Below are 12,375 nucleotides of genomic sequence, written 5' to 3'. Positions count from 1 at the left end.
TGGCAGCGTCTCAACTAGAGCAGCCCAGGTAATCGCGAGCTCGCGCCTCCCGGACGACTGGCGATGTGGCTGCAGCGCCGAGCATTCCCATTTACTACAATCTCCCCCTTCGAAAAAGGAGCCATCCTGGTGACTCATGGTGAACACAGTATCGGTGGGTCGTAATACGGCTTCAGGCGCTGTATGTGGATGGTTTCACGACCACGACAGCGTTGGTCCGTAAGTGGCACGACAGGCTCGACAATATAGTTCACAGGCGATGCCTGCGCTACAACACGGTAGGGTCTTTGATATTTGGAGACAAGCTTGGATGAGAGGCCAGCAGGAACAGCTGGAACACAAAGCCATACAAGGGAGTGGGGAAGAAAGCGACAATGCGGGTGACCATCGTCACGTCGAGATTTTAAAGCGAAAGCTTGACTGACCTAGTCGAGCCGAGTTTCGCCGTCGCCAGCAATTTGACCTTCATTTGACCGCAGCTGCGTACTAGCCTTGGCAACGCATCACGTGACTCTCCGCGGCGAGCTCCGCTGGCTTGGCGCATGCACTCTTCGCGCAGCTGGGTCACCGCCTGACCACGTGACTCGCCACGTGCCTGGCTAAAAGGAACGCAGCGCTCGCCATGGATGAGAGCGAGGCCGGGTTGTCTTCTCTGAGCGTTGCTCGGGAGGGGGAGGCTTTGAGACGTCGTGGGCAAGTGGCGTCTGACCACGGTGTAAGAATAAGCAAGAGTTCTTACACCGCGCGTCTGACCACCGACGGATAATACTCGGCGAGCTGCTTCACTGGAGAGGAAGCGCGCGAAGCTAGCGCCAGAGACTGGGGAAGAGCAAGCCGTTCGGCTCACAAAACGCTTGGACTTGTCGGCTTGTAATTTATACCTGGCTTAACGATGAGTGTAAACCGAAGTATAATAATTACAGCTAAATCAAAGGTTAACCAAGTGAAACCAAGAATTAACCAGGCTAAACCAAGCTTTCACTTTGGCATAACCAGGGTTCGCTGAACTACGCCGCAGCCATTTTTGTTGCCATTGGTCGACGGCTGTAAAGGAACGGGTGAGCTGACGGCATTCATCGGCGCGGCGGGCAGCTTCAGAGATGGGCGTGCATTCGGATGAGTCGGGTCTGTACGGAAGAATGATGTCGAGGGTAGTCGAAGGTTCGCGGCCATACAAGAGGAAGAATGGGGAAATATTTGTGGTCACCTGTGGTTGCATTGTTGTAAGCGTACGTGATGAATGACAAAATAAGGTCCCATTCAGTGTGATCAGAGGTCTTTGGAGAGATTGTCGCCAAGGGTGCGGTTAAATCTTTCCGTCATACCAATAGTTTGAGGATGGTAGGCGGTGGTGGTGCGATGAACGATGCGACATTCACCAAGGCGCGCGTTTACGACTTCGGAGAGGAACACACGTTCGCGAGTTGCGCCGTGACGGAGAATAAGGGGTTTCAGGATGAAGGGTACTATATCATGGCAGCTAGCAGAGCGGCTCTTCCTGCGTATCGCGTCAAGTGGTCGATGGCGACGACTATCCAGCGGTTTCCGGAAGCCGTGCTCGGAAGGGTTCCATACAGGTCACTCCCAATGCGATCGAAGGGCCTGGCAGGACACGGGATTGGATGGAGTGGGCCAGACACACGCTGAGCAGACACCTTGCGGCGTTGGCACTGAGGGCACGACCGAATGTACTCGCATACAAAGGTGTACATGCCACGCGAATACAACCTGGAGCGAAGCCGGGTGTACGTCTTGAAGACACCCGCATGTGCACACTGTGGGTCAGTGTGGAAGGCAGAACATATTTCACCGCGAAGATGTCGAGGTATAACCAGCAACCACTTACATCAGAGACGTAATTACGCCGATAGAGAAGGCCATCCCGCATTTCGAAGTGAGAAGCTTGACAGCGCAAAGCTCGAGAAGCTGGAGGAAGAGTCGACGGACTTGAAAGGAAGCGGATAAAAGCACTAATCCAGGCATCCTTGCGTTGCTCCAAAGCCATGTCGCAGCCATCTGGGAACGAAAGTACTTTGTCAACGGCAGAGAAGCAGGCATCGCTTTCGGTTGACACAGGCGAACGGGAAAGCGCGTCGGCATGGTGTGGCGGCGGCCAGACCTGTAGACAACGCGCACGTCGAAATCTTGCAACCGCAAAGCCCAGCGAGATAATCGACCTGAGAGGTCCTTCAACGTGGACAGCCAACAAAGTGCATGGTGGTCTGTAATTACGTCAAAGGGGCGAAATTTAACAAGTGCCCAGATTATGTCCAGACATTCCTTCTCCGTAACGGAATAATTCGTCTCTGCTTTGGTGAGGGTGCGGCTTGCGTATGCAACGACGTACTCGTCGAATCCAGATTTGCGCTGCGCGAGCACAGCGCCGAGCCCAACACCGCTGGCTTCAGTGTGCACTTGGGGTTGAGCTGTGGGGTCGAAGTGACGCAGTTTCGGCAGCGAGGTTAACAGTTAACAGCGAGGTTAAATTTTTAACAGTTTCTTTTTCGCCGTTGCAGATGCCTCAGTCATCGTGTAGGGAGGACCTATCTAAGGACATTCCCTATTTTCGTTACCACACGGGATTCCCTGTTGAGGCACAAAGTCCCGACATCCATAAATTCATGTAAAAAACCACGGTATTGCATATAAAGTCAACATTGCAATGGCGAGTAAGCCCTGGTGTACTTTAAGCGAACTTTCACGACGAAAGTCGCGAGTCAGTGGCGGCATGAAGCAGAATGTTTGCTGACTTGCGATATATACGGAATAGAGGCGCACCCCGCGGCTCTTTCGCCGCATCATTGTCAGTGTGACACATGCTGCCTCAAGACACAAGTGCATGATTTGTGATGGCCTGTTGAGTAATGTTGAAGCTGCATACGTAACATGGACATGTCTCTTTTTTACACTTGTGGTGAGGAAACAGGATGTCTGATTCCGCATCGCTTCAAGCTCTAGCTGCTGTAGCATGCCAACTCCTTCGTCAACATTTTTTCCCCTTTATTCCAGAGTCCTGACAATACATTCAATTATAGTTGAACCGATCTAAGGTGAGCACACAATTTCTCGAAAACACTGTACTACACACTATGGAAAAATTACACCCTCAGGAGTGTTTCTCCTGTCTCTATCTTACCCCTTTACACCCATAAAAAAAGGCCTTGTCTATAAGACTTCACTTACGCTAAATCCACACGGCCTTCCGCACGCGCACGGTAAACTGCACAAGTCGCGCATGGCTGCAAACATTTCGGAAAAGTGCACCGACATTTGTGCTGCTGTATGTCGACTTGCGCAGTTTTCCGCACGTCCACACGCGTTCGCAAGGTGAGTGGAAGACCGTGCAGAGTAATCGGGCCCTAAACCGCACACGCGAGTTGCGCCAACACCTCCTAGATAGCACAGGGTCTGTTCACTCCGAACCATGACGTCATGCTTCCTGGCCCGAAATTTTCATTGCCAAGCCAGGCATGACGAAAGCGGTGACGTCGACATCACCGCTGCTTACTCGGGAGCATCCACATTAGATTCTATGGCATTCGAGCCATGGAGGTAGCGTGACGTCACGGATCGGAGTGAACAGGCCTTGTGCTATCTAGGTGGCGTTGGTTGCACCGAGCGGCGACAAATACCACGTGCCTTGCTCCTGCTGGCGGTGGCATCGGCGAGCGAGTGGCTGGAAGCGGTGCGCGGCGCACTCGCCACATTCATCACCGTTTCCGTGCACGACTTCGTGGAGCGGATAGATGCGGACGCCGTCGCACACGTCCTGCCCGGGCCCTTCGCAGCACGACGGAGTGACGTGAAAGTCGTGTCCCACGCGGCGGGGATCACATGCGAGATTTAAAGCGACGCTGTCTGAGTAAAATCACCCGGACTTTGATCAGCGCGGTTGCTGCCGCTGCTGGTCTTGTCCTGCCAAATAGCTTTCTGACAGGAAATCAGAGAAACGCGTGTCCGATGGGGGTAATTGTACCTCGCTCTTCCGTGCACAAGAGCTTTTAAAAATTATTAGCGAGTCATGATTAGTTTCTTTTATGAGTGAAGTACCTCTTTCCAGCAATGTGAAAGGGAACAAAAAAACTCCCCCCCCCCCCCCAAAAAAAAAATGCTGTAGGAGCTAAATAGAAATTCACCCGCCGTGGTTGCTTAGTCCGCTTTGTCGTTGCGCTTCTGAGCACGAGGTTGCGGGGTCACATGAATGAATGAATTCTGCGGTTGTACGTGCCAGAACCACGGTTTGATTATGAGGCGCGCAGTAGTGAAGGACTCCGGATTAATTTTGACCGCGTGGGGTTCTGTAATGTGCGCCCAATGCGCGGCACACAGGCGTTTTTGTCCCCCTCGAAATGCGGCCGCAGCGGCCGGGATTCGATCTCGCGACCTCGGGCGTAGTGGCGCAACATCATAGGTCACTGCGCCACCGCGGCGGGTTACAATTAGTTCGACATTAACAGACATCGCAAAGAAGTGCCTAAAGCCACCAGTCACATCGCGATGGCCGTGGTCGTTTGAAGTTTTTTGAAGTTGCCGTGACTGACCAGGCTAGAACAGATGACAACACCAGGCCACAATCGCACAAATCTTCTCTCGTGTAAACGCCAACTCTCGCGCCGTACTTCTCACAGCGTACAACTCTCCTCACCATTCTTCTCTCGGCAAACATCGAATTTCGCTTTCCCCCTCGCCACATCGCTGCATCGACGTCTCACAGTTTGCATTAGCGTGGACTGCTCTTTTCGGCATAGCCTGTTAACGGCATAGTTCATAAACTTTAAATAATGCATGAAACTAATGACCTGTGCGGTGCATGAACATAGAAATTGCACCACCATATTACACGTTGCGTATAGATGACAGTAAAGCCAATTGTTTTGTAGGCATCGCTTTCAGATCTGCAGCGTTTAATTAACGTGTTCACGAAAGCTTCCCTCGAACATAGATTCCAACATGTAAGATGGATCTGAACAATATTTCTTGCAGTGCTACACAAGCCGTTGGTTTGCGCTGCTAAACCCGAGGGCGCGGGATCAAATTCAGGCCCCGGCGGCCGCAATTCGATGGGCACGATATGCAAGAACGCCTGTGTACCGTACATTGGTTGCACGTTAAAGAACCCCGGGTGCTCAAATCCGGAGTCCACCACTACAGCGTGCCTCATAATCATGTCGTGGGTTTGACAAGTAAAAACCCCAGAATTTAGTTTTTAATACGAACCTCTGGTCTCAAGCGTTCAAGCTTTTTCAGTCACTATGACCTAACATGCGTTAAGCTAGACCTATATCGAGGTGGATTCGAGTGCTTTATTCAAATGTTGCAATGGGTTCAGAAAAGATGGCGACTTCTCATTATTCTAAATTACAATAGAGTATGGAGCTTATCCGTAGTGTGTCCCCCGATTTTATTCATAACATCACCAGCCCAACGTATCTGTTAACTATCACGAAGATTTCCCGTCATATTCACCCCCATATCTGTTTGAATTCGCCTCCAATCCATGGCCTATGCATTCCTGCATGCAAAAGGCCGCAAAAGCCCTTCTGCAGTTCGTGAAGAGTACTGGATTGTACGAACGCTTGTAACAGCGGAGATTCTTCTGTGACTGTCTCTGCGAATGACTGCCTCTATTTTTTTCTTTTCTCTCCTTATCTATTCTCCCCCTTTCCCCTTCCCCAAGTGTAGGGTAGCCAACCGGGCACGCCCTTGGTTAACCTCCCTACCTTTCCTTCTTCGTTTCTCTCTCTCTCTCTCTCCAATTAGCATCACCCGTGACGGTAGCTTGCAAACTATGACATTGCAATGCAAAGCTCAAAGCCGCGGTTTCAATCCCAACCGCGGCAGCTGCATTCTTTGAAGGTGAAATGCAACAACACTCGTGTTTAGAACTCTAAGTGGTAAAAATAATTCCGGAGCCCAGTGCTACGGCGACCCTCATGATCTTATCGGTGTTTTGGCACGTAAAATCCAAGAATTTACTATTATTTAATAATTATCATTTGCATCACGTGATTATCGAATTTCATTTCATAATTCTATCAAGTTATTCTTATTCAAGTCAGTTTAAACAACACGCATCCTGTCCTACATTGCACAGCACCTTTCGTACTCTTGCTCTTGAATGTGATGTTTTCTTTTGCGAAGTATAAAACGGGTAAAAACGTTTAAATGTGCAAACGTTTTCTATAAAACGTTGAAAACAATTGTTACTTATTTGCATTGTATTGCTAATTTTTTTGTATTTTTGTTACCAATATTGTATACTAATTTTACGGGAGGTCACCCCGACAATTCTTATTTCGGGGCCGTGTTTGCCAACTTTTTTTTCGCACGGTATTTGTAACTGATATTGATCAGTAAACCTGAAACCCTAAGAAGCTAACGATACTTAGTACGACAGCAAAATGTTCCACGTTTTGTCTCACCTCATTCTCTTTAACAGTGACTTCACCTTCTTCATGATCGTGCCTCGTCACATCTGTTGTCCGTTGGGTAAGAGTGCCCCGGGTCAGCTCCTTCCCTTCACGGCGGTCTTTCGTTGGCTGGGGCTTGGACTTTGCAGGTTCCTGTGCATGCAAGGCGGTGTATTAAGGTGCAATACTCAAAAGGCAGCCGCAAAATTTGCAATGTCTGCAAATATGTATTCATTGGTTGCTGCGGGCAAAAAAAGACCAGCCACAGAAGTATCCCATAGACAACCGCGGCTATGCAACACGCCAGACCAGTTAACGAAGATGTTATACAGTACATTTATTTGAAACATAGTGCGTACCGTAAATGTTAGCCAAGGCATGATAGAGAAAATAAAACCGCGGGAAACGCTCGAAAGTCGACGAAAAGCAGTACGTTTGAAACTTATCCACAGCGTCTATCATGGTACAATCAGTATACGTAGGAAGAAATATATAAGGTGGCCAAGTTAGCGGTCAAGATGCGTTGACCGTTGGCTCAAATTTCTTGAACCTGACTTGAAGTCAGATATGTGTAAGCTGTCTTCTTTGCCCTAAATCTATTCGTGGTTGTAATATACTTTTTCCGATGAAGTGAATGTCTCATCTAGTGATTTTTCTACGCTGTATTGAAGTGATTGGCCTGAAGCTAAAATATTCAATCCAGCCTCATCCTGCAGTCTGCTAGCTTCCTGGTTTGCTCAGACGTTAGAGTAAACCGGCCCAGAAATGCGTTGGTCGCCAGTTCGATTCCCGAACCAGGACGATTTTTTCTTCTACTGCAGAGCTTTGTTTATGAGAAATACGCATCGGTTTGCTGTATAGTATCATGCTATACTTTCAGTTGGATGACAATTTTGTTCTTTCAACAACCTTCCTGCACCTTAATTTTGTGAGCTTCTGCAGAACTTACTTGACATTGATTTCTAATAAAAAGGGTCCTCTGAGCGTACGTTGGTCTGTCGATAGAAAACGGAAAAGAACATGCAAAATAGAACAAAAATGTAAGCACTGGTTGTTTTTATCTTTTTCAGGGCACAAGTGCTAAGATAGCTTAATTCCTTTAAATTTCACACAGCAATGACGCTCCCGCAATGTGGTAGAGAGAAGCGATATTTATAACACAGCCAGCACCAATAATCGATGTGTTTTGGAATCACGATCATAACCATAAACGCAAGGACGTGTGAGGAGAAAACCAAGTGCACAAATCACGTCAATACTGACACTAACGCGCGTAGATCAAACCCCGGAATCTTGAACAGGAGTAATATTTCTAGAAAACCCTTATGGATGTGTCCGCTTGTCATAAGGTATAACCGTAATGAATACGAAAGTGTCCCCTGTGTGACCGGCTAAAGAAACGCATTACCGATGACACAGACAACCCCTCGCGCAACAACTCAAACTCCTGGCCACATTATCGCCAGTCGATGCAATAATAATCACAGATACAGGCACTGGAAGTCAAGGCACGGCGTAGTCGTGCATGTGCAACTTAGTGCAAAAGGTTTGGGAGCACGGAATTCGCAAAGCAGTTAAATTTGATTGCCATTTCGCCTCTCAGCCAAAGCTTTGGTTTACCAATGTGTGGTCTTAGATTGAAGTACCTATTATAGGTATGTTTCAGCTTCAGGGCAGATGCATTGCCTATGACAAAATGGTTTTTCATAAAGTTCCATGGATCAAGAAGTTGGGGGTACAGGATACTCATTGTGTGGTGTTGTCAATAATAATAATAATAATAATAATAATAATAATAATAATAATAATAATAATAATAATAATAATAATAATAATAATAATAATAATAATAATAATAATAATAGTATCTATTTTCCATGCTGCATCACGGGGCTGCTTCAGTGAAAGAAGTCTCCCGCCCCCCCCCCCCCCCCTGCCTTATTACCTCTAGAGCAAGCAGGTTCTATAGCATCATCATCTTGCAGGTTCATGATTATTGCAGCGAATTTGGCATAGTCTGCCTTTACACTAACTCTGTGTGTCCTCGTATGTTCTGCCTCTATATCTTTGTATTCGCACAGTTATTCCCCACAGTATGCATCCAATAGTTTGGGCTGCTTTGATTCCTGCATCAAGAGTTTTCACCTGCTGCCTCAGTTTTCACCTGAGCCAATTTTGCTGGAGGTTGCGATGCCACAATTTTGGGTTTCACGGCCACCTGCGGCACCGGGACTGTGACGAGGCTCGCCTTCTTCCGGTCCTGGCCAAGCGTAGGTGGCTGAGGCGGTGGCAGTGGCTTCGGGGGCGCCTGTGAGAATTGAGGTCGCAGACACGTGGCGTGACATACACGGTCACAAATGAAAGAACTTCAGTAGTTTAACATTTTAGGACAGTTGGCTCATGCCGATATTGGCAGCATAGCGCTTAAGTGAAGCGGACCCTGATGTGCAGACGAGGGAGGTGCGCAGCGCAACAAGCTTGTTTATCTACACGTCTTTGTCTCTTAAGCCCCATGGTCCTCGAGAGAACGTGTTTACTTAAGTGCTAGGACACTAAGGCTATTAAAAACGCTATTTCAATTGTTCAATCCTAAAACCTGGTGCAATGCAAGGGCTGTTCAGGGCTGTATACTTTAAGCTACTCAAAGGGACAATTCACAACACTGAGCTGGTTAGCATAGGCCTAACTGCTTTAAATGCTTGGCACAAGTTAGCTGGAGCAGCCTGTATATACATATGCGCCTTAAATGTTCTGTGTGTCTTAAACTATTACTAACTGAAGCAACAAGCGTGGTGTGAGCGCGCACAAACAAACATGAAGAGATCACACTGAATGACTGCAGACAACGACTGTCAAAACGCTGGCAGGAAGCATACGCCGGTGCGGGCGAAGGTACGTGCGGTCTATCGCTTCAACAGGAACTGAGCCGCGAATGCACGGCTCATAAAGGTCAGAGCCGTGTGGAGATAAGAGACGGTGCGGCGAGCGACGAGCGCGGTTGTTGGCAGAAGAAAAGTGCGCCCCCCCCCCCCCCCCCCCGCTTCCTCCGGCGCTGGCTTCCCGCTTCCTTGCTTGCGCGCGGGAGAGATAAGAGACCGTGCGGCCGAGCGACGAGCGCGGTTGTTGGCACAGTAGAAGTGCCCCCCCCCCTCCCTCCGGCGCTGGCTTCCCGCTTCGTTGCTTGCGCGTGGGGGATTAAGTGCGTTCGCTCTCCGTGATAGCGTGCGTCCCAGCACGCTTGCGCTCGGGCATACGGCGCGCGGTGAAGATTTTAAAACAATTTACGGAGCCCCTTCTGAAAGCGTCAGTGGAGCTTATGCTGAAAGCATTTGGAGTGTTCCGTCGTCAGTAACAGCACTGATGACCTGTTCTGCCACTCTCATATCTCCGCCGTCTTCAGACCATTAAACATTACTCTGTTTCCCCCCAACCTTCTTCGTTTACCTGAGCCTTTTGAGCCGCAGCCGCAGCCACTGCCTTGTCCATTTTGACGACCTCCTTGACGGCCTCCTTGAAGGCACTGGCAGGACTCGGCTTTCTTAGTTCCCGGCCAGGTAACGCAGGCGGGCACACGGCTTTCCCGGCCTCCTGTGAATACCGAACTGTCGTTGAGTGGAATTCGGTGGGACGCGATTCAAAAACGCGACCGCTACATTGAAAACGCGTAGAAGTTAACAGCGACCCGCACCACAAGAGACAGGGTGTTGCCTTCTGGGGCATTCCCTTGTAAGAGTGTGTACAAAGAATGAGGGGGCGCTTAATTGTTAGGCAAACTAATTTAGATAAGATTTCATGTGTAGTCGGCCCCGCAACAACGTGCGCTCAGGACATGTTGGTATAAACTATGAGAAGGACAAGGATGTCTCTACTGTTTCTTCTACCATAGTGGCCTGCCGTAAAGGCTGATGGCTCAAGTAAGAACACGTAGAAGTGTATCGATATGCATGAAGGAGGTGTTCGTTCAAACAATGTTTGTAAGAAGGCTTAAAGTAAATTGAATTGTTGGGTTTAACGCGACAGATCTGTGCAGTAGCTATATGTCACGTATAATAGAGAGGGCCGGATATATATTTGGCCACCTAAGGTCCTATAGCAGGCCCATGTATCTAAGTACACGAGCGTTATTTACTTGAGCCCCTGGCGAAATGTGGCCGCGAACCCGATGGTGCGGGAATCGAACCCGCCACATCGTTCTCTGCAGCTGAATGCCATGTGTTCACTGAGCCACCGCTGCGGATTGTAGTTCACGTATCGGTCCCTCGTGCTTACTCCAAGTGTTGCAGATATCACTGCCATGCAGCCGCTTACCCCCGATGGTTTTTTCCCGGTGACGGAGGGTAGGGCTATCTTCTGCGCCGGAGCTGCTGGTCCCAGCCCGCGTCCAGCTCCACCTTGGCCACCTGCCCCAGCCGTAGGCCGCTGAGCTTTGTCTGGGTTATCTTGGGCGCGAGACATTGCGGCTTGACAACTAAGATCCTGCGCTATCTTATTTTTGGGACGTAGATGTAGAGCGTTGCGTTGCAGTTGCGCCTAAGACTCTCAGCCAGGCGATCGAGCTGATGATGATGATGTCCTCAGCACATGGCTCGTACCCACTTCGGGGGATTGGCCAAGAAATGAGCATCTGAACTTTTACATATGCATTCTGAAACTACAGTTAATGTGCATTTTAGTAATCAGAACAACAGACAGATTAATTTTTCTGAACTGCATAATTTATAATACTAATGCTATAAATTAAAACTGAAATATCTCTCAGAGAATTGTAAAAGTGGGAATTTAAAATTTTATTCGTTTTGTTGATTGAATGAAACCACAAACGGCATCAAATACGTCCCTGTGGCTAAAGCCCAATACCGAGGCACCGAAAGTGAGTACTGATTCTGATGTTAAATTTAACCCTAATTTAGCAAGCGGTATTTCAAGAAGTCTTTTTCTTTGTAATTTATACTGACGACAGATTAAAAAATAGTGTTCTACGGTTTCTATTTCTAGGCAGAATTGGCACAGCGGCGATATCGCCAGACCAGCCCTGTGTGCCAGGGAGCGTCTTGGTCTTTTTCGCTTTCTGCTCATGAGCGGCAGAACATGGGCTGAAAAAAAGTAAAGAAAGAGAGTTCGCATAATTAAACCTTCCCGTAAGCCTTCGGTGGATCAGTGAATACAGCTGTACATATGGTAACCTTCATGGTAATAAATAAGATTCTAAAAATAAACTGACAAATTGTTGCGAGTTTCTGCATACGCCAGCGTTAGCAAATCACTAGTGCTCCCTGTGGGAGCACTCTTTATGTAGCCCGGCAGTAAGCCACAGCGTAGTCAGTGACACACGTAATAGATTCCGAAGTCGTGTGAGTCTTGTCCGGAGGGCGACAGACGTCCTTCAACCAGCCTGTGTGACAGGAGTTCAGCCCGTGTCGCCTCTGCTATGTAATGGCTGAGCATAAAACCTTCTACTCTTCTTGAAGACCTGCATATATCTGACTACTGACAAACACATCATCAGTAACAGCAAGCGTAACTGCCCGCAAGGGTTCTCAAATTAAAATAAATAGCACACGTCCGCATACCACCCCATCGAAATGCTGCCACCGTGGCTGAGATTCGAACCGGTGACCTCGTTCTCGGAAGCAGAAAGGGAGACACCTGCGCGGTGTAGCTAAACATGTTGATGAAATGATTGTATTGCTATTGCGACTGCAATTATACGCACACTCCATGTGTACTCACGCCGTCGGCGCCGCCGCCGCCGCCATCGTGCGGTCACAACATCCGGTGCACACGCGGACAGCGCCTGAAGGGTTAGACGCGAGAGACGCGCAGTGCGTTTGACTACAAAAACGACGAAGCCCACTGGACGCATCCTCACGCTCCGCTCCCTCGACTCTACACAGCAGACAGGGCAGCATTCTGCCTCATGCTACTGGCACGAGCGCTGTGCGTACAGACACTAGCGTTCTTGCCC

At 48.8% G+C, this 12,375-nt stretch overlaps 1 protein-coding gene across 1 annotated transcript; it reads right to left on the bottom strand.

Annotated features, from left to right (window-relative positions):
- Positions 1–268: 268 nt before the first annotated feature.
- On the bottom strand, positions 269–10,872 carry LOC119466194 (WAS/WASL-interacting protein family member 3-like). Its single transcript, XM_037726683.2, has 6 exons — positions 10,719–10,872; positions 9,855–9,998; positions 8,575–8,718; positions 6,423–6,563; positions 3,640–3,780; positions 269–331 (listed from the first exon to the last, which is right to left on the bottom strand). Exons 1-6 carry the CDS (start codon positions 10,863–10,865, stop codon positions 269–271), a joined length of 780 nt encoding a protein of 259 aa, XP_037582611.2. The 5' UTR covers positions 10,866–10,872.
- Positions 10,873–12,375: the final 1,503 nt, after the last annotated feature.

The sequence above is a fragment of the Dermacentor silvarum genome, chromosome 10 (genome assembly GCF_013339745.2).
Source record: "Dermacentor silvarum isolate Dsil-2018 chromosome 10, BIME_Dsil_1.4, whole genome shotgun sequence".
Lineage (NCBI taxonomy): Eukaryota > Metazoa > Arthropoda > Arachnida > Ixodida > Ixodidae > Dermacentor > Dermacentor silvarum.
This window is presented reverse-complemented; position numbering and strand designations above follow the sequence as displayed.